We start from the raw sequence: 24,326 nt of genomic DNA, 5'->3' as shown, positions 1-24,326 counted from the left end.
TCCTAATGGTATCATTCACAGAAACAGAAAAAAGCATACAAAAATTTGTATGGAACTACAAAAGGCCCTAAATAGCCAAGGAGATCCTGAAAAAAAAGAAGAAGGAAGAAGAAGAAGAAGAAGAAGAAGAAGAAGAAGAAGAAGAAGAAGAAGAAGAAGAGGAGGAGGAGGAGGAGGAGGAGGGGGAGGAGGAGGGGGAGAAGGAGGAGGAGGGGGAGAAGGAGGAGGAGGGGGAGGAGGGGGGAGGAGGAGAAGGAGGAGAAGGAGGAGGAAGAGGAGGAGGAAAACAACAACAACAACAGCAACAACAACAACAAAGTTGGAGGTATTACACTTTCTGATTTCAAGCTATATTACAAGCTATAGTGTGGTACTGGCATAAAAAACCATCATATAAACCAGTGGAAGAGAATAGAGAGCCCAGACAAAAACCCACACATACATGGTCCACCAAATTTTGACAAGGGCACCAAGAACACACAATGGGGAAATGATATTCTCTTCAATAAATGGTGCTGGGAAAACCTGATATCCACATGCAAAAGAGTATAACTGGGCCCCTATCTTACACCACTCACAAAAATTAACTCAAAATAGATCAAAGATTTAAATGTAAGACCCGAAACCATAAAACTCCTAGAGGAAAACATAGCAGAAAAGATCCTTGACATAGGTCTTGGCAACAATTTCTTGGATAAAACATCAAAAGTACAGGCACAAAAACTAAAATAAACAAGTGAAACAGCATCAAACTAAAGAGTTTCTGCATAGCAAGGAAACAATCAATGAATTGAAAAGGCAACCTGCAGGATGGGTGAAAATATTTGCAAACCATATATATGATAAGGGGTTTATATCCAAAACATACAAAGAATTCATACACTAGCAAAAAAGCAGATAATACAATTTAAAAATGGGCATAGGACCTGAACAGACATTTCCCTCACACACACAAAAAAAAGACATACAAAAGGTATTTGAAAGGTGCTTAACATCACTAATCATCAGAAAAATGCAAATCAAAACCACAATGAGATATCATCTAATGGGATGGCTATTATCAAAAAGACAAAAGATATCAGTGATGGTGAAGATGTGGAGAAGAAGGACACTTATATGCTGTTAGTGGTAATGTATATTGGTATGGCCATTATGGAAAACAGTATGATTCCTTAAAAAATTTTAAACTGAACTACCATACCATCCAGCAATCCCAGTCCTGGGTATATGTATCCAAAGGAATTGAAATCAGTATGTCAAAGAGATATCTGCACACCCACCTTCATTACAGCATTATTCAAAATAACCAAGATGAGGAAACAAGGTAAAGTGTCCTTCAACTGATGAATGGGTAAAGAAAATGGAATATTATTCAGCCACAGAAAGGAAGGAAATCCTGCCGTTTGCAACTGCATGGATCAACCTGGAAGGCATTTTGCTAGGTGAAATAAGTCAGACTGAAAAAGACAAATACTGTATGATATCATTTACATGTGGAATATTAAGGGGGGGGGGCAGTTTCACAGAAACAGAGAATAGAACGGTGGTTGCAAGGGCCGGGGGAAAATGGGAGCGGCATACATCCAAAAGTACAATCTTTCAGATTAGGAACAGTAAGTGCAGAGGAACTAACATACAGCGTGTTGGCTAGTTAATGCTATGGTATTGTTTACTTGAAAGTCACGGAGAGCAGATCTTAAGCATTCCCACCACAGAAAGAAAACAAAGTTAACTGGGGACTATGAGCCGATGGATGTGTTCATTATCTTGCTCTTGGTGACTGTTCTGTAATGTGTACATATATCAAATCATCACGTGTACACTTTAAGTCTGTACAAATGTATTTGTTAATTATTCCTCAATAAAGTTTCTAAAAACGCTGCACATGTGGTTCCCAGGGACTTCAAACGGCTGCTGCGACCCTTACTGTCTGAGGCTTGGGAGGACCCGAGAAGCAAAGATCTATGCTGCCTGTGACAAACACACCCTTAGACTTGACCCTCCCCCCACTCCCCGGGTCAGTGACATCCCGAATTCCCTTTTATCTTGAGCACTTTGAAGTCTCCCTTTGTGACAAGGGCAAAGTTAGAACGGGAATTATTTACTGTCCTAATAATTGCTACATAGACCCTGCACAGTCTCGGTTTTTGCCTTATCTTCTGGCACTGGCAGAAGGCTTCTAAACGCCCATCACCACAGCTGCATAACCAGACAGGGACCCTTGAGATCAAAAGGAGGGCCCCACCCCCAGGACAGATTTTCTCTGAAATGGGAGAAGGCTGCCTTGCAGGATCACTCACCCCTTCTCGCCCCTCCGCCTTTTGTGGGATGTGGGTGTCACAGTGACAGGGAGGGGGCTGTAAAACTGAAAACCACAGGGAGAGGGCTTGGCCCACAGGGACCTCTGGGGAGGCCCTCTTTCTCCTCGCACCTGGGTGCTGCCTGGCTCCTTGTCGCCAGTCTGCCCAATGAGGTCGATGAAGTTGCCTACTAGAACATGCAAACAAGGGGCGCCTGGGTGGCTCAGTCAGTTAAGCATCCGATTCTTGGTTTGGGCTCAGGTCATGATCTCACAGTTCGTGGGTTTGAGCCCCTGCTTCGGATCCTCTGTCTCCTTCTCTCTCTACTCCTCCCCAGCTTGCACTCTCTCTAAAAAATAAATAAACATTAAAAAAAAATTTTTTTTAAAGAACATGCAAACAAACCAAGACAAAACAAACCACTTTAAGTTTAAGGGGGTCTCTCCCCACCCTGCACTGGAGGCTGCCCATCTTTGGAGGCAGAAACAGGTGTAACTGACAAGTGACAGACTTGAATTCAGACTCCTGGGTTCTAATTCCAACTGTTTGATGTGACAGGTCACGTGACCCCTCTATGCCTCAGGTTCTTCATCTATAAAACATGTAACACCTGCCTCATAGAGCTATTGTGAAATTAGATGGGAAAATCCAATGAGAACAAGAAGGCTGGAGCAAGGTGGGGTCTCTGCTCCTGTTCCTTCTCCACCTCTTCCTGGGCTGGGCTACCCCTTCCCTTTCTCCTCCAACTGCCTCACTCCCCACTCTGATTCTTTTCTAGAAGAATATAGTTGGGGAGTCCGTTTGAGAGAATGTCTAGATCTTACACTATGGAAAGAAAATGCAGGACAGTGAAAGGTCTACCAGAATCAGAAAGAAAATCTGGATTCTGATGCTAAATCCAAGGTCCAGAGCGAGCTCCTCAACCTCTTGGGCTGCAACCACAAAATAAGGGGTCTGAGTGGATCAGCTCAAGGACCTCTTGTCACCCCAACCCTCAGACAGTGCATGTATTCAGAGGCCCAGCCTTGGATTCATGTGATCTGGGGTCTGCCTAACAATTCACATCAAGAGTCATGAAAGGACCGACTAAAACCTTGGAACCAGCACCTGAGAGTGGAGGGTGAGGGGGCACAGGCCTCTCCCATTGGAATCTCTACAGCCACGGTTCACAAACAGTGGGCACTCAAATCACCTGGGGGCTCACTGAAAATACATATTCTTGGACTTACCCCTAGAGATTCTGATTCTGTGGCTTTGGGATGTGCTTGTACAACCTGGCAGTTTCTGATGCCACAGTCAGGGCACCACATCCTGACAAGCATGCTCTTTGTTTTTGTTTTTATTTATTTAAATTCAAGTTAGTTAACATACAGTAGTCTCAGGAGTAGAACCCAGTGATTCATCACTTACATGGGACACCCAGTTCCCATCCCAACAAGTGCCCTCCTTAATTAATGCCCATCACCCCTTTAGCCCATCCCCCTACCCACCACCCCTCCAGCAATCCTCAGTTTGTTCTCTGTATTTAAGAGTCTCTTATGGTTTGCCTCCCTCTGTTTTTATCTCATTTTTCCTTCCCTTCCTCTACGTTCATCTGTCGTGTTTCCCAAATTCCACATGAGCGAAATCATATTTGTCTCTGACTTATTTCACTCAGCATAATACACTCTAGTTTCATCCACCTTGTTGCAAATGGCAAGATTTCATTCTTTTTGATTGTTGAGTAGTATTATTCCGTTGTATACATATATACCACACCTTCTTTACCCATTCATCAGTCGATAGACATTTGGGTTCTTTCCAAAGCACACCTCTATCCCTTGGATAAATACCTAGTAGTGCAATTGCTGGGTCGTAGGATAGTTCGATTTTAATTTTTTCGATTTTAATTTCCATACTGTTTTTCACAGTGGCTGCAACAGTTTACATTCCCAGCAGCAGTGCAAAAGGGTTCCTCTTTCTCCACATCCTCACCAACATCTGTTGTTGCCCGAGGTGTTCATTTTAGCCATTCTGAAAGGTGTGAGGTGGTATCTCATTGTGGTTTTGATTTGTATTTCCCTGATGAGTGGTATTGAGCACTTTCTCATGTGTCTATTAGTCATCTGGATGTCTTCTTTGGAAAAGTGTCTATTCGTGTCTTCTGCGCATCAAGCATGCTCTTAATAAAGGCTTCAACTATGTGTGATAGAAGGTAGCCCCACCCCCACCCCACATGGCTCTGCACTCACCTGCTGAATACCTTTGGCCATGTTACCTCCCTTCTCTGAACCTGTCTGCTCTTCTATAAAGTGTGGTTAATAACACCTCCTCTCAGGGAATGAGTTGTCATTTTTGAAGACAGGTTCCCTGGGCCATGAGTCTGCTCTTCCATATCTATACTGAGGAGTCTCTTTGCGTATCAAAAGTAGATGCCAGGAGAGAGAGGAGTGATTGATTGATTGATTGATTGAATGATTCATTCATTCATTCATTCATTCAAGAGAACAAATCTACACCTTTATTTACTTTTCAGTCAGTTTAAATCCTTGAGGGGTACAGCATCACACGGATTCTGTGGCCAATGGCTTTAGCATGAAGGTTACTTCGGAATTTGGCACGAACCATGTCATTGTTTCCGTGAGCGTGAGGTACCATTCCCCAGATTACTCTGGTTTTATTTGGTTTGCCACCAGGAGTGTTGTTGTTCTTTGCTTTGTACACATAAGCACCTCTCTTGCCTAGATAGAATTCAGTTTCATCTCGAGCATAAACACCTTTTAAGAAGGCATGTGTGATCCCTCTGGTTCCAGAGACTCCACTTACAGCCAGCAAAAAATGGCTTTGGACCACAGCCTTCCAGGAGCCCTGTTCCCAGAAGGCCTCCACAGGTTCCAAGATGGCAGAAAGAGAAAGGCCCAGGAGAGAGGGGATTTAAATAGGCAGGACTGTAGCATCTCAGCCCTCCAAATGTTCTTCCAAGGCTGGCTGATCCAGCCACACTTTAATTTTACAAAGTCCTAATCAGGTGAGAGCAGGTGCCTCCCTAAGCCTGGGTGCATCTTTCACAGACACGGTCTTTGCTGTATGAACCCTACAAGCGTGGCATCTAGAGGCCAACCGAGGTTTGAATCCTAGCTCTGCCACTCAGCAGCTGTGTGACCTCAGCAGTAACTTTACATTTACATTTACAGAATCAGGAAAATATGAACTCAACCGGTTGTGGTAAGGATAAACAAGGTGATCAATGCAGTGCATGGGCAGAAGGTCTAATGCTATCAGACCATTACTGTCATTGTCAGATTGACAGACTCTGGACCTTCCTGGAAAAAGCATGAGCTGTGAGAAGAGGGGTAGAATCCTCACCAATCAGGCACTAACCTTATTTCTTTAAAAAAGAGCTTTATTGTCGTGTAACTCACAGGCTACACCACTGACCCATTTTAGATGTATGACACGATGGCCACCACCCAATCCCTCCAGCACCCTGGCCCACCCACGGCAGCCACTAATCTACTTCCCATTGCTCTAGATTTGCCCTTTCTGCACATTTCATATAAGTACAATTTTATTTCAAATATTTATTTGAGAAAGAGAGCATACACGCATGAGAGGGGGAGGGGAGGAGAGAGAGGGACAGAGGATCTGAAGCGGGCTCTGCACTGTCAGCACAGAGCCCGACATGAACTCACGAACCATGAGATCATGACCTGAGCCAAAGTGGGACGTTCAACCGACTGAGCCACCCAGGCACCCCTCATACAAATACAATCATATGTGGTCTTTTGTGACGGGGTTCTTTCATTTACCATGTTTTTAAGTCTCATCCATGTTGCAGCGTGTATGTACTTTGTTCCCTTCTGTGCCTGAATGATATTTCATTTTATGGCAAAATCTCATTTATCCATTCATCTGCGGATAAACATTTGGGTTGGAGCTGTTATGTTGTTGTATAGCTGTGACAAACACTGCTATACAAAGTGCTATGAACATTCGTGTTCACGCTTTTGTGTGGACATGTGTTTTTAGTTCTTGGGAGAGAGGGGAGTTGCTAAGTCAGAAAGAGTCTCTGCTAAAACTTTTAGGAACTGCCACACTGGGTTTCCAAGCAGCCACACCGTCTTACTTTCCATCAGCAGAGCCACAGGGTTCCGATTTCCCCACATCCTCAACACGTTATCTTTTTTATTACAGGTGTCCCAGTGGGTGTGAATGGTAACCTTGCATTTTTATTAAATTCTACTATGTTTTTGTGAGTTTTTACGAATGTACTCGCAGCCTAATGTTAAAACTACGGAATAGTTTATAGAAGGAAAGTAAATGAAATATCCCCTCAAGGAAACGTTGTAACAGAACAAAGAGAGGGAGCTGCCCTCTGAAAGGTGAAACAGAACAGCCCCAGAGAGAGCACATGGCACTGAAGAATGTGGCACACGGGGAGGTTGTACGTGGCACATGGGGAGGTTGTACGTGGCACACGGGCAGGCTTATAGAAAAATGCTTCAGGCCTGCTTGTTCCCTCTTAATGTTCCATTCCCTTTAATTCACAAATGACTTTCTGGATCTGTAAAAAAAAAAAAAAAAAACAAACAGGCCCTTTTCCAACAGGGTGGCATTCCTGACAAAACTCTATATTCAAATGTCAGCTGACTGGGGCGCCTGGGTGGCTTAGTCGATTAAGCGTCCGACTTGGGCTCAGGTCATCATCTCGCGGTCGGTGAGTTCAAGCCCCGCGTCGGGCTCTGTGCTGACAGCTCAGAGCCTGGAGCCTGCTTCGGACCTCTGTCTCCCTCTCTCACTGACCCTCCCCCGTTCATGCTCGGTCTCTGTCTCAAAAATAAATAAATGTTAAAAAAATCTTGAAAAAACAAAGAAACAAAGAAAAGTCAACTGACAAACCGATTTGTGTTTTATTATTCTTTGCTCCTCCAGATAAGACCTACTACCCAACATTAATCTATCACACAGAATGTGGCTGCTGTTTGCCAACTGAAGAGCTAAAATAAATTCCCTATTTCTGTGCCTTGATGGGCCCTCTCAGGATGTGTCTAGGTGGTTCAGTGAGAGCCATTTTCACAGAATTACAGCTCTGATTGCCTAGGTCATTACCAGTCTCCACCTTCAGGCAGAAGCACTTAAAGTGCCCCAGTCAGAGGAGTGCATCTGCTGTTTTTAGCTTGAAAGATAAGGACAAATGGTCCTTAACTTCGCAATGTGTGTCCCCTCAGGCCAAGTCGGCCAGTGGGAGGCTTACCACCCACAAACTCTGTAACCAGATACCGATGAGGAGAAGGTGTGTTAGTAAGTGACCTCAGGCATGCCCAAGGCAATAGTGAGGAGCAAACAGAAAAGGAGGAAGAAGAAAATGGGGGGGTGTGGGGGTGGGCGTGTAAACTAAAGAAGGAAGAAAATCATGCCACTGGGAAAGAGCCTGGCTTTGCCGGCCCTCACGATGATTTTGCGAGGACAAGCCAAAGGCAGCTGTGTGTCACAGTCAACAGTGGTTTACCCTGTGGGCCAGACTGCCCTACGAGGAGCCATAAGCTCCGCAGACTTTGCAAGAAGTCTGCGGCACACGTATACCAAGCATGGTCTATAAATGGAAAAGTCTTATTCTGCAGTTTTCCAAATACACATAGATCTGGTGTGGATGATGAAATACTTCTCATTTGTAAATGCGTGAGTAATGACTTTTCTCATTGTCTATTGTTTTTCTAATCACTGGACAACTAAAGCACAACAATGTTCATGTTAAAGGGTGGCTTTGTTTTTGAAAGTTGTAAAAGCACCTTCACGTAGGAGTTCATACGTATGTGTGTGTAAATATATTAATATATATAGGTCCTAAATGTCCACTAATAGGGGACAGGAAAAATAAGTATGGTATAGCACAGGGGTCGGCAAACGATGGCCCAAGACCTGTCTTTGTAAATAGTCTTACTGGAACACAGACATTCAACTTGTTTGCATATTGTCTATATGCTGTGCAATAGTCGGGACAAAGGCCGTATGGCTCAGAAAGCTTAAAATATTTACTATTTGCCCGGTCAATGTTTGCGGACTCCTGGTATAGCACATCCTGAAACACACTGCAGCGTGCAGGTGCATGCGAGTAAACAGGGAAGTGGGGGGGGGGGGGAATCCCAAGCAGGCTCCACACTGTCAGCACAGAATCCACCGCATAGCTTGATCCCACGAACCATGAGATCATGACCTAAGCCGAAATCCAGAGTCAGACACTTAACCAACTGAGCCACCCAGGTGCTCCCCACTGCAGCTACTTAAAAATAAAGTCAACACCAACTGCATATAAGAACAAGGAAAGACGTCCAGACACTGTCTCCTGAGGTGAGTGGGTCCCATTTGTTTGGGCTGCACTCAAGGACAGGAATTCCAGTGCTGGGGAAGAACAAGACCTGGGAGGGAAAACCGAACTCTGGGCACCGATGCCCGAGAGGGGCAGCCCCTACACCATCTGGCCCCAGTCCGTCCCCAACCTTGGAGAGGCCTGGCGGTCCCTCCACAGCTCCGGCCCCTGAAAGACTTCTCCACGTGTCCGTCCCCTGGGGCCAAGGACTGTTGAGGGCTGTGGAGGGAACATCCCCTCTTCCCTCCCTGGTTCTGAAAAGGATAAACAGGGAAAGAGTAAGGATGGAAGCTCACATATGACCATGGCTTTAGGTCAGTTTGCCCACACTGAGCCCCAGAATCCAGCAGACGTCCCCGCTGAGGTAGAGCTGCACCAGAAGGCCCGGGCCTCCCGAATGGAAGGTTGACGCCCACTGACGTGGAGGCAGCAGGCCCACGCGCATTAACTCCATCCCCACAGCAGGACACAGTAAATCCCGGACACGAACACACCCACGCTGTGGACCCTGACCCCTCCGAGGGCAGGGTGAGTGGGCATTTTCTCTGTAGCACACTAAGTGTGCAATCTTAGGCAATTTCTTCCCCTTTCTATTCATGACACAGGGTAACCGTGAGGCTTAAAACTCTGCATACCAAGGCCTGAGCACAGCACCTAGCATCTAGCAATGCTAACATTTAGTAAATGTTATTGTCTTATGTTCCGATGGCAGTCCAGTTTTTATAGTAAGGGCATATTTTGCTCCTGTGACTGATGATAGAACACCTGCTCCTACTCCCTCCCAGTGGTTCTGACTGTTGACTGACAGGCAGGAAACCGCTATGAAAAGTGTAAATCCTGAGCCAAACTCTGAGTACTAAAAAAGTACTAATTAAGTACACACTTTATATACAAACCATAGTCAGAGGAAAGTCAATAGCCTAAAATGCTTTTATAATTATGAAAGAAAGGAAGAAAGAAAGAAAGAAAGAAAGAAAGAAAGAAAGAAAGAAAGAAAGAAAGAAAGAAAGGACTCTGAATTCAAAATGACCAACTGAGCACAAAAATTCATCTCCTATACCTCCCAACCCCCCATGAAAATGATAGAAAAGCAGCAGAATAAAAGTGTTAAACACCAGGGTGCCTGGGTGGCTCAGTTGGTTAAGCATCTGACTTCAGCTCAGGTCGTGATCTCACAGTTTGTAAGTTCAAGCCCTGCATCGGGCTCTGTGCTGACAGCTCAGAACCTGGAGCCTGCTTTGGTTTCTGTGTCTCCCTCTCTCTCTGCCCCTCCCCCACTTGAACACACTCTCTCTCTCTCTGTCTCTTTCTTTCAAAAATAAATATACATTTAAAAAAAAAAGTTAAACACCTACCACAAAGAGACTGGGAAAGGAACATGTCTGACAAGAGACTTAAACACATTCTGGAAAACCACAGAGGGAGGTCTGCTGAGGCAGGCCCTACTCTCTCCTGTATTTAATGACTGAACTTCCATTCAATCAAACTCACAGAAGGTGCCCCAACTGTCCCTCCTATAGCCAGCTCCCTGGTTCCTGGTGAGCAAGGGCAAGAAAGCGAAAGGTGGCAGGCATCACCTGGGCCTCTACCCAACACGAGTCCCAGTCCCTGGCCCTTCTACATAGGGGGTCCACAATCTCCTTTTCAAGTTGGAAATCAGAAGGGAAAATGCAAAGTGATTTGCTCAAGTTCAGTGCAGCTGGGGGCCACGCCCGGCTGGGACTGGGGCCTGCCCCACACCACCTACCCCATTCCCCACCCAAAGCCACCCACCACCAGCACATCTCTAAACCAAAGTATCAGAGCAGAATAAAAGCACAACTTCTTGCCCTTTTACAGCTGCTGAGTCAGCGGGGAAGTGGGACACCCAGGGAAAGGCCACACACAGAGCCCCTCAGGCCCCCTCTCTCCTTACAGAGCAGTGCTTTCCTCCTACTTCTTTCTACAAAACTGGGGTCTGTTTTGAGAATATTTTTTGAGGTGCTGTGAGGATGACACATCCATCATCACTTACACTCTAGAATCCACAGAGCCTGCCCTGCCCCCTGCAGATGTCCTGCATCGTCTGAGAAGCGGCCACTGCTCCATCCCACAAACAGAGAAAAGCAGAAGGAACAAGAGAAGTATACAATGGTTTAATAGAAACCACTCGGTGACTGTAAATGATTCTATACAAAATAAACCTTTAAAACTGGTGAAGAAGTCACACCCACCACAGGAGGTGATCAAACACATTAGGTGAGGTTACCTAAAAGGTGTTTGCAAACTGTTTAGAATCAGAGCAGAGGCCTGCAGAATCTTTAGCTCTTCTGTCCACAATGTTTCTACCAAAGTTAGTTGGTTTATCGAAGCCACTTCTTCATCTTTCATATGAGAAACCTGGAAAGCATTTTAAAATTATTTTTTTCTTGCAGTAAAATATACATAAACATAAAATTGACCATTCTGACCACTTTTCAGCATACACTTCAACGGTACTAAGTACACTCACAATGTTATGTGAGCCTCGCCACCACCCACCCCACATTTTCCATCGTCTCTAATGGAAGTTCTGTACCCTATTAACACCAACTCCCCAGCTCCCCTCCCCCCAGCCCCTGGTAACCTCTACTCTACTTTCTGTAGACTCTGAATTTGCCCATTCTAGATAACTCATGTAAGTGGAATCACACAGTATGTGTCTTTTTGTATTCTAGTTTATTTCACCTAGCATAAGGTCTTGAAGATTCATTAAAATTATTTTTCAATCCCAGTGATGTTTCCATTAAAATGAGTTGATTTCTCATTTAATTAAAACATTTGCTAAATAAAAATATTTTTTAAAAAAAGAGTACTTGAAAATTTATCCAATATAAACACTATGCTAACGGTCAAAAAAACCCCAGAAATTACACCAGTGTTCATCTATGTAAGCATCAAACAATGCCCAAATAAGGTGTAACAGCAAGTACAAAATAGGTAACTTCTTAATCAAAACACTTCTTTAGCAGAAGAATGCGATATTCTAGAAGCATACCTTTTGAAGCACTGCATTGGTCTCCTCTATGAAATAATGGCATATTTTCTGGGCTATGTCCAAACTTGTCTTCTCATTTGTATCTGAAATGATTTCTCCAAGAAGTACTTTTTTCCAGCATGTACTAGAACCAAATTGTTCAGTAACATAATGTCAGCAGGCTCTCAAAAAGTAAAGAAGGCTTTTACACCTCAACACAACACACAAACTCTTCTCCTGTTTTTCTAGAAGCATAACAAAACTCACTAACCTCCCTAACCTCCCCCCACAGATTCCCTAACCTCCCCCCACATGCAGCTCCTGTGTGGAAGCAGACAAGGTATAGAAGCAAGAAGGAGGAACAAGCGAGAGTAAGAATCAAGATAACTGCCGCTCTTTTGAGGGCAGGCACTGAACCGTGTTGTCATCGCAATCCTGTGTCTGGCACGTAGGTAAGTGGAGTTATGTCCACCAGCCACGGAAACAGAGCAGATGACAGAACAGGAAGGTGAGTTCCAGCCAAAAGGACTAAGGACTGAGGAAACAGGTAGAAGAATTTTCCTTCTCCTCAAGTGACTTTCCTAAACTATGGTAAACTGGACAGAACATGTTTCACAAAGTAAAATGCTCTCAAGATGGAAGGAGCAATCTACGATGAAGCCTTCCTGTACACACAGGTCATTCCCATTTTATAATCCAAATATATGTAGGAAATGGGGTTGAGGGGGCAAGTGGGGCCAACTTTCTGCAGGCAGAGGAATGTAAGTGCTTCAGGCTAAGCAAGAGGGAGCCACAGCAAGATCTGAACCAGAAGGTGGCAGAGCCAAAACTACATGCTAGAAAGCAGCACTAAGCAGAGAGGAAGAGAGTGGAGGAAGAGATTCTGGATGCAGAGAATCTGAAGTGGAATGGCTTAGGAAGGGAAAAGTAAGGTGACAGGTGTCACATCAGAGTTGAAGTATACACAAGTCACTTAGAAGTTCAGAACAGCTGGCAACCCACACAGGGAATAAAGTCTTAAAGGTCTTGAGCTTTAGAGATTACAACTGAAACCTCAGGAGTAGCTAAGTTTTCAAGGAAGGTAGGAAGGAAGGATGGATGGATGGATGGATGGATGAATGGAAGGAAGGAAGGAAGGAAGGAAGGAAGGAAGGAAGGAAGGAAGGAAGGAGGGAGGGAGGGAGGGAAGGAAGGAAGGAAGGAAGGAAGGAGGGAAGGAAGGAAGGAAGGAAGGAGGGAAGATATGCTATATGCTATTCCATATATTCACTAGATGCTAGGCACAGTGTTTCATATAAAACAATCATCTAATTAAATCTTCACAATTACCTAGCAAAGAAAGATTATCCCCACGTTAGACACAAAGAAACTGAGAACTGGGAACAGTAAAGAACCCACCCTAAGTGACAAAGCTCAGGAGAGGTAGAAACAGCATGCAAACACAGAGCCGGCAGAATCCCGGCCTTGGGCTTCTTCTGCCACACCACTCCAGACCATTAGGAGTAAGTCAAAGGGAGGAAAAGCGGTCCAAGGGTGACCTTTGGGAAACAGCCTGTTGTTTTATTTAATTTGAGGTATGTGCCTAAGGACTTGTACCTTTTTCCAAGAAGGACTTAAAGACCCTTAACATGAGCACACAGGAGATGAAACAGGTGAGATGAATGGACAGGAAAACAGGACAAAGGAATATTAAGGAAGAAGGAGAAGATACAACCAGGATACACTGCATGCCTTAAAATGCTACACATTTGAAGGAACCACAGACTTGCCTCTGAGTTTTCTAGCAAACAATAAAGAGAAAGAAACGTATCAGACACAGAATCCACAATGACTGTAAAATAAAAACACCCCATCTGCTGAGAATGAACACAACTCTTTCTGCTGTTGAGACCGGGGAGTAAGTTTTCTCCCTGAGTCCCTGCAGAAAAAGAGGTAAGCCATATCTTAACAGCTGCCATGGAATAAGCACCAGCTACTTCCAGGCACAATGCTAAGGGTTATCTCTACGCATCAATTCATTTAGTCCTCCCAACTGCTCAAGGACCGGCTCACCATCTTCAGCAAGTCCTCTCTTCAAGTGCTTTCTCTCACCTGAGCTTTTGCCAAGTAGTGGACCCGGGCTGAAGGAGCTGCCTGGACCAGGCAACACGCAGCCATATAAGCGGACAGTCCTTTCCATGCTGGGGGAGGGACTGGCAGCCTGAAGGTAATGTTAAGGAGCCTAACCAGGAGGTGTGTCTACACCGGGGGCTCCCCTACCTGCCTCCCCCATTGAAAGGCCTCTCCTTTAGCAGGGGTCTGGATCTGCCCCCGGGAAGGATATAGCTCCCCAAGAAGCGATTTGTCCCCAGGGAAAAACTCGGTACTCAAGAGGCTTCCCCCTGAACAGTGACGATGCATTTTTTTAAAAATATTTCCTCTAAACAATGCAGGTCACCAGGGAAAAATACCTGAGAATAAAAAGTTCTCAGGGCCACGTACTCTGATTATGACTCTAAAACCAGAATTCCAGAAATGGCAAAAACTTAGAAGTGAAACACTCACCACACGGGCAAGTTCCATAAAGAATAAGCCACCCAGTACACAATGGCAGATCTTCCTCCTCCCAGGCTGACTGTTTGAACTTAAGCTAAAAGAAGCCCCTGGGTTATGTCCAGGTTTAAGTACCGCTCATGACCGACACACGTGAAACTTACAATTCTTCAGCTTCCAGACATAACAACTTAAGCGCTGTGAGTAACCTCCAAGATGGTCCATCCCATCCAAATGTCAAATTTCTAAAGCATAAGAACAAACAATGTCACACCTGTCATTTCAGTACTTCATGGCACCGTGGCAATGGCTGAAGAGCCAAACATTTTCTGAAGGGGCTGAACATTATGTAACATTTTGTACGGCATCTTGGTCACAATAGTAAAAGAGAAAACTAAGTCCTCAAATACGTAAGAAGAAAGCCAGAGTCAAAACAAAACAAAACAAAAAAACCCACAAAACTCTTTCTTTAAAAAAAAAAAAAAGGTAAAAAACAACCTTCCAACAGATTGTGATAAGGAGCTGAGCCTGGCCAGAGCAAGAGGTCACATGCCACAGGCCCCAGAGATGAAAGGTGAAGAATGCGCATCACCCCGGGCATCAGACAAATGGCAACCACAGCCAGACTGCTCTCACACTGCTACTGGATCATTTCAAACTTGGTTTCACTTACAGAAGAAAATCTGAAAGGAGAGCCTCGAACCCTGTGTGTCCCACTTGGCGTGGAATCACCTAGCCGCCCCCGCCAGCCCTGCTCCCTGAATGCCTGCAGGACGCCGCAGGGTGACTGAGGGCCAGCGAGGCCTGCGGCAGCCCGATGCCATCCCAGCTGACCACGTGCTGAAGGCACGTCGGTCTCCCAACCGAGATAAACAGGGCTTTCTTTTGGTTCGATCATTTAATACTTCAAATTTGTATCTTATATTCCCAAATACTCTTCTTGAAAAGTATCTTACGCTCTTGTGTGCCCGCATCAAACACGATTTAGTACACATAGTAAATGCTCAGCAAATACCTACCTGTCAACTGGAACAAGTCAGGAGGTATCTCAGACCTACAGAAACCCTACCCTCCATTTTCTCATCAAAGTTTCCTGAAGGAATAATTTTAAGAAACACTCACTCTATAAAGTCATGATCCTTTAAAATGGAAATCTTCTTGTTCATCTGTTTATCTGTTGATGGAAGATATTTAACAAGTATATCTATATAAAATAAAAAGATCAGAATGAAATTTAGGGTGTCATTCGACAGACATGAGCACCTTCTAAAGTTACTCGACCTTCTCAACAATCAAGACGTGTGTGAACAGTTTTACCTAATTCACATCGAAAAGCTCCAGTGGAGTCCAAGTCAATGAATCTTTATTTGGTCCCTGAAAAGCTACAAGAATTCCAGGGCAAGGGACCAAACATCCACAGTCTCAACGCACGTTCCCACTGAGCCCATGAACCCACAAAACCAGGTCGTTAGGCAGGATGCTGGGAAGTTACACTGACCAGAAACACAGGAGCTGTACAAACATGAGGAATTGTTTGGAACATAAAGGTTTCAAGAGCCAGAATTCAAAATTGGATATTTGTGATTGTGATCATAAGCAATAACATGCAAAAATTAAAGTTTTTTGGGATAACAGGGTAATGCCTGATTTTTCTGTTTTTAAAATTTCTCTTTTGGGGTGTCTGGGTGGCTCAGTTAAGCGTCAGACTTCAGCGCAGGTCACGACCTCGTGGTCTGTGAGTTCAAGCCCCGTATTGGGCTCTGTACTGACAGCTCGGGGCCTGGAGCCTGGAGCCTGCTTTGGATTCTGTGTCTCCCTCTCTCTCTGCCCCTCCCCAGCTTGCTCGCTCTCTCTCTCAAAAATAAACATTAAAAACATTTTTTTAATTTTCCCTTCATATTTGTATGCTTTTATTTTTTAATGTAAAAATAACTAAAATGTAAACTTTGTTCAAAACTGACAAATTAATATTTCATGGTCATCAATATTAAAGCTATTCTGATAACAGGAGGTTAATCTCAAAGCTAGTTTTCTAAGAGACCCAGCAAGGCCCAGTTTTTGCCTTTTTATTTCTATTTTGAGAAATAATATTATTATTCTGCCTACAGGATGGAGTTGTTTCACCTTGAACAAAAGTTTCCATTTCCATCAGAACTTGTTTTAAAACTATCCCAAATTATGCATTCAGTAAACCTCTGGCCATATTTCTTCATAGCCTAGAAAACTATTTCTCTGCTGCATCAAGAGAAGGGAAGAAATCAATTTTCTATGTACTGTTATTAATATTACATTTGGAATTTCCACAGCATAAATTTAATAGCGCAATTATTTCTTTTAAATAGTAATACCAGTGATGGCTAATTAGTAGGCCGCAAAAAATAGAAATGAAATCAAGATTTCATCATGACATTAAACACCCCAAAATAAGGACTATGTAAAAGATTTATTCCTGTGATTACCACAGTGCCTCATGCAGTAGGTGCCTAAATAAATTTTTATGTTTTGCTCTCCAATCTATCCTGTATTTAGTGACAGTGACAATGTCTCAGTACAAACATTTCTATTTCTTCTCATCTTTTCAATATTATATTCATTTCCTCAGCGGTTTTCCTTTTCTTCTGTTCTACTGTCCGACTTAACCCAACACAACTTTTCTCAGTTCTTCCTATCCTCGATATCGATGAGGCTTTGTTGTTTCACTGGCCCTATCTAAGGGAAGATAAATGGTATGTATGTTAAGGTTCTGCCATTTTTACTAAAACTTAAAAAAACTATATCCCAAGATGGGGAGGAAAAAAGAGTTATATCATCTTAGTAAGAACAAAGTTGATTCCAACCTTCCGAGACATAAACACAAGCGTGAGGATTATGGATGGAAACGAATCCATACTCCAGGAGCAGTCGCTGATTATCATGAGGGCCATAGCAGATGAACACCTCTTCATGCTTCCTACAGCTTGAAGCTGTTCTAATTTCATAACAGCGAGTTTCCTCATTAAATGCCGCTTCTACCTAGAAAGGAAAATTGTTCAAGTTTTTTTAAAGCCAAGCATACAACTAAAAATATTAAGTTACTGTATTAATTTACGGCAGATGCAGCTTTCAAACACTCATCACTGAATCTAACCACCCGTGGAAAAAACCACACCTGCACCAGGGCCTCTTGTTTGCCTCCACGTCACCCCTCCGTAAGAGAGGGGGTCCTGCCCGAGGATTCTCGGGATGGCTGCACACATGACACCTGACAATGGACAGGTAAGACTGACAGCCGTTTACCAGTCACATATACAGCAATAAGGACACACCAGCCACACAGGGCTAACCGGGGGCTATACTCAGGAGCAGTGTGACCAGCAGGGGCCATGGGGAGCAGGATCTGGAGTAACGAGAGGTGACCCCCTGGCTCTCATGGGAAGACGTGATTGCTTGCTTGAATAGTTTCAAGGACTGGCGGGAAGGTGAAACCCGTTAGGTTGAGGCCAGGTGGGGTGCTCTAGTCTAGCTGACGGGGCCACCGCGGGGGGTGGGGAAATCAGCCTAGCCTCCGGGGGGCCCTGTGAGACCCAAAGACATCAAGGCAGCACATGAATTTCAGGTTTTACAATTCACAGCCTTTGAGCAGCAGGATATCGGTTGACACAATCACGTGGATTTTGTGACAATTCTGTTAGTTAATAGATGAGAAAGGAAAAGATGACCTACCTGCTCTCCACAATAAGGAGTGGGTACAGGCACGGAGGCCTCCATACTAAGCAGTAAATCCCAGTGAGGGCAAGGACCAGCAACAGGCTGAAATTGCCAGCTTGCAGCACAACAGATGAGGGCTATGGTCTCGAGTTATGGGCCAAAAGCCAGCTGCAACTCTTTAGACCAAGGACCTGCCATCTTTTTTCCATAGAGGGCCAGAGGGCAAATATTTCAGGCTTTGCCAGAGCCCTGGGGCCACATGCCCACAGGCCGTAGTTTGTGATGCCCCTACACTTGGCTGTGAAATCACTAGTTTAGAGCACAAATGCACTAACAGCCCAATACAAATAAAGTCAGGCCAATGAGGACTCAGTCCCTGTGTCCAGCATCCTATTACACCACATGCCCCCAACATTATTTCACTGACATCAATCACAGACACACCCATCTAGCCTCCACCTCCTCTCTTAATACCGCCAGAAACGCATATTTCTACAAAAGAACAAGCAGACAGGCAAGGAGACTGCCTCGGCCTAAGAAAGCATAGTACAGGCCTCCCTGTGCTCGCCTCTCACTGGCATGTGGGCTAACCAGATGCCATCGATCTTCTCCGTATGGGGTAGAGTATGAAGAGAACAGCATGGGCAAGGGCCCAGCCAGTGTATCTCACGTGTACCCTGAGCAGGTTACAGGTAAGCTGACACGTGGCTACCTCTGCCCTCGAAGCCAGGCACTTAACCCCAGCAAGCCTACAAACATCATCATCTCCGTTATGTGCCACAGGGGGAAAGGGCTGGGGACGAGATCTAGGACTACCTCCCAAAGAGGGTTTCTTTAATATTTCCCCAACTCCATTTCCCCACAGATATCCATCCATTCAGTAAAGGTTTATCGAATGCCCACTAGGTGCCCGGCCCCGCAACGAGCACTGTGGTTACAGGGCAGAACAAGGCATAGTCCCCGTCCTCACACAGCTCACGGAGGGGGTCGTAAGTCAGTCAGTGATCGTGGCAAAGGTCAACGCTGACAGCAATGCCACCACATGCGAGAGGGAACAGGGCAGCAATCTGGACCTCAGCCCCCACGCTGGCAGGAGAAGGAGGACGCTGCACCAAAGGTGAGCGTGGGTGGCTGCTGGTTAAGGTCATCCAGGGGACATAGCACTGAGCGCTGTGGGGGAAAACACAGCAGAAAAAAAAGGGATGCCACAAAGGGAAAACGGGGCTGGGAGAAAGGACAGAAAATTAGCTGGTGGCAGGCAGGTTTACCTAACGCCAACAACACCTCTCTCTATGGTTTCAAAGTCACAGGTTCTACACGTCAGAGTCCCTCCTGTCCGAACAGAACTTGCGCCCTCGTCAACTGCTCACCTGCACACGGGGGCTGTGGTTCAGCAGATCCAGGTACGGGGCGAGCGCACAGGTGTCTGGCTCCGCGGAAAAGTCGCGCCTCTGCCTGTGCTTCACATACACGGCCCTGGTGTTGACCGTGCACCAGGCCCACAGGAGGGCACGGTAGCTAAAGATGCTCCCGACGGCCTCGGAAAACAGAGGCTGCAGGGAAGAGAAGAAGCCTCTGGAGGAAGAAAAGAACTCTCGCACACGGGCTCTCTGCTCTTCGGCCTTTGCTCTCAAAGGTTGGGGAAAAAGCTTCACCACTTCTGGCTCCAAACAAACGGGGCAGGTGTAGGCCTTTGGTAAAATCTCTAGGTAAGGTTTCCAGACGGACTGGTCCCCAGCATGCTTTTCTGAAACCAGAAAGGTACACAGAGCCAGCAGAGGAGATGGAGGAGGCCGCCATCTGTTAAAATGAGAAGCCAAACATAATTTAAATTATTAAATTATTAAAAGGCAGATTAAAAGAATTACTTTTATTCAAAATATGGAATGAGCTAGAGACACAGATACCCCGGGGTGTTTTCTGCTCCCAGAGGAACTGTAGCCAAACTGTGACTACACTCGGAGTTTATTTGACGCACCCGACAGGGGGTCTCTTGCCTCCTCAAACTTTCCTCTCCAGATTGCACCCTGATGTAAGTGCCCCAAAGAAGTACACTGATAAGCGACAACTGACTCACTGACCCAAAGTTCCAGCTTTGTTTTTAGGGATTCCTTTTTGTAAAAAGCTTCTTTGCTTCCAACTTGGTTCTCCAGTTTTAAAGCTTTTGCTCCGTTTCACTTAAGTCACTTGGCTAAGGGCATCAAACGTGGTAGGGAAAAAATGGGTGGAAAGAATCTAGACCTGCCCCATCCAATACAGTAACCATTGAGTACTTATAGCTATTTCAGTTTTAGTTTTTTTAATTAAATGTAGCATTTAAAATTCCTCAATCATGTAAGCCACATATCAAGCACTCAATAGCCATATGTGGGTAATGGCCACCATACTAGACCAGGCAGAGCGAAACACCCATTTCTATCACTGCAAAGCTCTACTGCAGGATACTAACCCAGACAGAAATTCAAGAAACTCATCATATATTTGCTAACGTTTTAATTCCTAAATTTACCCACTCTATTACCAATTATACCTTGCAGTATGCAGTATTTTTATTTGTTACCAATAAAAAGATCTCATGTTGCATGAATGTATTTAGAAAAGTTTTCATTAATCTCACAGTCCAGATTCTACACTGCCAATTATCCTACTCAAAATTTCAGAATGATACAGAAAATGTTAATACAAAGAGTATCCTTGCTTCTACTCAGGTCAATAAAGATACATTTGCCCTCAGAAAAACATGTTGAGGAGATTAAAAGTCCAGAATTTACCCTGGATTAAGAAGCAACATAATCTTTCAACCCTCATAATTTAGAAACCCCTTCTGCTAAGGATCTTGCTCACTCTGTCCTCATAAAAGTCCCCCAAAACAAAGGCCCCCTATTACAAAAGCCAGAAAACAGTTCTCAGCTCCTTTTTTGGCCTTCTCTCTTCTCTGCTAAACAAAACTAACTCATAATGTCAACAGCTCTTCATAGTTGAAAGAGAATTCAACCATGTACAGTAAGGGTAAAAATAAGAGTAACATTTGTCAAGACCTACTACGATGGAGAACAGGCTACGAGGAATCAAGGTACTCAGAATGATTTACATCTATTCTTCCATTTTATCTTCATTTTCTGTAAGTAATAGATCAGGATTCAAACCCACATCCAAGGCAGCCTATTAAAAACCTTAAAAATGCAGTTTAAAATGAATAAAGAACAAACTTCAGAGAACAAACATGTATCAGGTGTACGAAGGGGTGGTCCTAACGAACTAGGCCTTAGTTGACATATTTGCCGACGCTGTGGACTTGAGAGGATAAGCACTTGAGCAGACAATCACGTGTGCGGTCACTTACTTAGCGATGTACGCCCCTAAGTAGCTTCTAATCACTGTGTCCGTGGTGAGCAGGCAACTCTCAGGCAACGAAATAATCACCTGTCCCTCCTTACCAAAAAGAAAGTAAAGTTTAGAACACCCACGCTTTGAGAAGGACCTGTGAGTACAAGTTCTGTGAAGTCCTTGAGTCCATGATCGCCTCCTAAGAACCCAGCAAAACCCAACCACGGACACCAGAACCCACCGGCAGTCTGGCTCCCACGTCCCTGGGTCAGCGGATGCAGGCGAGACTGCTCCGATGGCAGGAACCGCAACCCCAACAACAATCAAAGGTGACTCATTTGACTGCCATCCACTAGCAGTCAGCCTTTCACCAGCGCACATGGAAACACTTTGACAACTCACATCACATTGTTCCTTCACTTTCTTACACCAGGGAACAGTGTTAGCTGTGGGAAACGACAGAAACCATTCCATCTGGCGAAATGCGTGCATCCAGTGACTGCTCCCAGCAGTGGCCTACTCTCCATACCACCTGTGCCAACTAGATAAAGCAAAGGCAGCCCGCCCGCACAAGGATCGCATTTTACTACCCGCAAAAGTGTAGTTTGCATTTCCTCCCACTGAGACAGGAATACAGAAAGAAAAATTAAGATGTCAAGTAACAGACACCAGGAAGAAATAAAGCATTAAGAAGGCTGATGTTAATTAAGATCCTGGCTTTCATTATAACTGGCATCTAAGTTGGTTAAAAGTCTCAGCCAAAAATCTTCCGGGTTCAATTTCTGGTTTCAATATATGTAAATCAAGATCAAGTTGGACGGTCCCTAGAGTCCCCTCCTACTCCAACAGCCCACAATTTCAAAAAGCCACTTAATAAAATGTTCTGTATCTTGACTGGAATAAATCTCATCATCATCAACACTTAACAAACTAGACACTTAAAATCTGTGCATTTCACTATGTGTAAAATACGTCCCTAATATTCAAAAAGTTTAACGGAAAGCCATATTTGAAAGCAGATGTGAAGCAACTGCCAATCATCATTTCAGAATCTAAACAAAGATGACCTATATTTACTGCTTTATACGTGAGGCGTATTTCTCCTCCGAAAATAGAGCACAGTCAATTATATGTTCTCTCAAAAAATACAAATACTGTGAGCTGCCTAAGTGGCTCAGTCAGTTAAGCATCCGACTCTTGACTTTGGCTCAGGTCATGGTCCCAGGGTTGTGAGATCAAGTCCCAAGTAGGGTTCCATCCTGGGCGTGGAACCTGCTTAGGATTCTCTCTCTCCCTCTCTCTCTGCCCCTCCCCCACTTGTTCTGTGTCTCAAAAAAATAAATAAAAATATTGTACAACAATGTGACTGTACTTAATATTATTGAACCGTACACTTAAAAATGGCTAAAATGGTAAATTTTGTCATATATATTTTACCACAATGTAAAACTTTTAAGTTAAAAAAAATATAAGTACCATAGTAGAGTTATACATTAAATGGTACCACTCTTTAGGCTAAACATGTGTACACAGCTGGATTTTATAAGGAACTAAAAATAAATTAAGGGATTAACTTCTAGCCTTACAGAAAATCGTGTATTGGATGTCCTTTAAATAGAACAGAAAGAACTAAAATGGACCTGGGGAATCACCTATGTCATCTACCTTGTTTTCCAGGTGAGGAAACAAGCTGGGGGGCTAGGGGTTGGGGGCCTTGAGCTGAAGGCCACCCTGCACCCTGGGACCGGCTCCGAGGCTCTGCCCTCTGCTTCCTCAGGCGGCACTCATATACCACACACAACCTCTCAGGTAAGTGTGGCTTCCTCCCCTGGCACATTTAAAATATGACCTGCTTTATACAATTTGCTGTGGCAGAGATGGCTAGCTGCCAACCTAACGTGCCTTCTCCCCTCCTGCCATTAATGCAATCGTATCTGGAGGTGCCAGGGAAAGGACACGTCTCTCATCCCTCGAAGCCAGCCAGGGCTGTGCACCCGGTCACTGTGGATGCAATGGGGCTGGAATTTCCTTAAAAGAAGGAAGCCTGCCCTTCCTCATCCCCTGGCTCCATGCTGCTGCTCAAGCTCCAAGAGCTAGACCGTGGACCTGAGGGTGCAGGGCTTCCTCTAGGATGTGCACAGAGAGCTGGAAGGAGCCTGGGCCTCTAATGGCCTGGGAGCACCACACGTGCCCAGGTCTGCCTATCCAGGCTTGCTTACTTGAGAGCAAAATAAACTTCTACTTTGTTTAAGCACTGTTACTTTGGGTTTGTCTCTTATATGCAGCAAACTTAATCCTGACACAATTATATTCAAACCTATTATTAGGTAAAAAATGGCTGTGTGTCTGAAATATCTTTAATTCACTTGATCTAAACCACAAAAACAAAGCAGCAAAATCTATACTAGGCGTCAAGGAAAAGAGAAATTCTTACCTGCAAGGATGTTTTGCTCATCAGCCCTCTTCCTGTACCTAAGACACAAAAAGAAAAAAAAGGGTAATCCTATGATATCTTCAAGATCTCAGGGATATCATTTTGAATAAGAAAAATGCAATTGAACTTCAAAATTACACAGCTGAAGCTGGGCACCTCTCATCCTTCGGCTCCCAGGGGAGAGAGAGGATCAAGGAGCTGTTCTGGGAAATGTCCTGACCTCCTTTTGCATTTATAATCCTTGAAGAGCAAAGAGTCAAGACCTAAAGATAATCGACTTTACACACATCTGCTGAGGTGTCTCTTACAGGACCCTCTGAGCTGGACCCTCTCTCCGGGGACCTACCAGCCATGCTGGGGGCCCGCTCTTGATGCCCACCCAAGCCGAGAGGCTGGACCCTCAACCACTTTTACCCACTACCAGCACCAGCTTTCCAGCGATGATCTTGAGACCTCTTTGACTGGCTGGCCAGTAAAACCCACTCAGGTCCCACAAAGACTGCAGACGACACCCTCCCCTCCCCGATCACGAAAGCCATTAGACTCTCCTTGACCCGGTGAGCTCAGCAGGCGCAATCCAGGACCAGCTCCTCCTTGTGAACCAAGGCCTTGGCCAGAGCAGTCACAGCAAGTAATCTCACCAGCTGCACTGTCAACACCACCAACACCCAGAAATTAACCCTTCCAAGCCAAAGGCTGCCTTCC

At 44.8% G+C, this 24,326-nt stretch overlaps 1 protein-coding gene across 7 annotated transcripts in view; it reads right to left on the bottom strand.

Annotated features, from left to right (window-relative positions):
* SETD4 (SET domain containing 4) overlaps positions 1-24,326 on the bottom strand; it is a 70,966-nt gene that overhangs the window by 35,667 nt on the left and 10,973 nt on the right. For 3 of the 7 annotated variants that reach the window (XM_053903093.1, XM_053903092.1, XM_053903094.1), the window contains exons 4-12: positions 23,622-23,659; positions 21,204-21,292; positions 19,231-19,660; positions 17,011-17,185; positions 15,296-15,377; positions 14,338-14,418; positions 11,663-11,786; positions 10,895-11,025; positions 1,819-2,649 (exon numbers count right to left, since the gene is read on the bottom strand). In XM_053903093.1, the coding sequence (XP_053759068.1) occupies positions 2,571-2,649; positions 10,895-11,025; positions 11,663-11,786; positions 14,338-14,418; positions 15,296-15,377; positions 17,011-17,185; positions 19,231-19,660; positions 21,204-21,292; positions 23,622-23,659 (1,229 nt within the window). In that variant the 3' untranslated portion in view covers positions 1,819-2,570. Of the gene's footprint in view, positions 1-1,818; positions 2,650-10,766; positions 11,026-11,662; positions 11,787-14,337; positions 14,419-15,295; positions 15,378-17,010; positions 17,186-19,230; positions 19,661-21,203; positions 21,293-23,621; positions 23,660-24,326 lie in introns of those variants that run through there. The other 4 variants (XR_008422417.1, XR_008422418.1, XM_053903095.1 and 1 more) reach the window with 3 other exon arrangements.

The sequence above is a fragment of the Panthera pardus genome, unplaced genomic scaffold, assembly GCF_024362965.1.
Source record: "Panthera pardus isolate Hobbes unplaced genomic scaffold, ASM2436296v1 HiC_scaffold_16, whole genome shotgun sequence".
NCBI lineage: Eukaryota > Metazoa > Chordata > Mammalia > Carnivora > Felidae > Panthera > Panthera pardus.
This window is presented reverse-complemented; position numbering and strand designations above follow the sequence as displayed.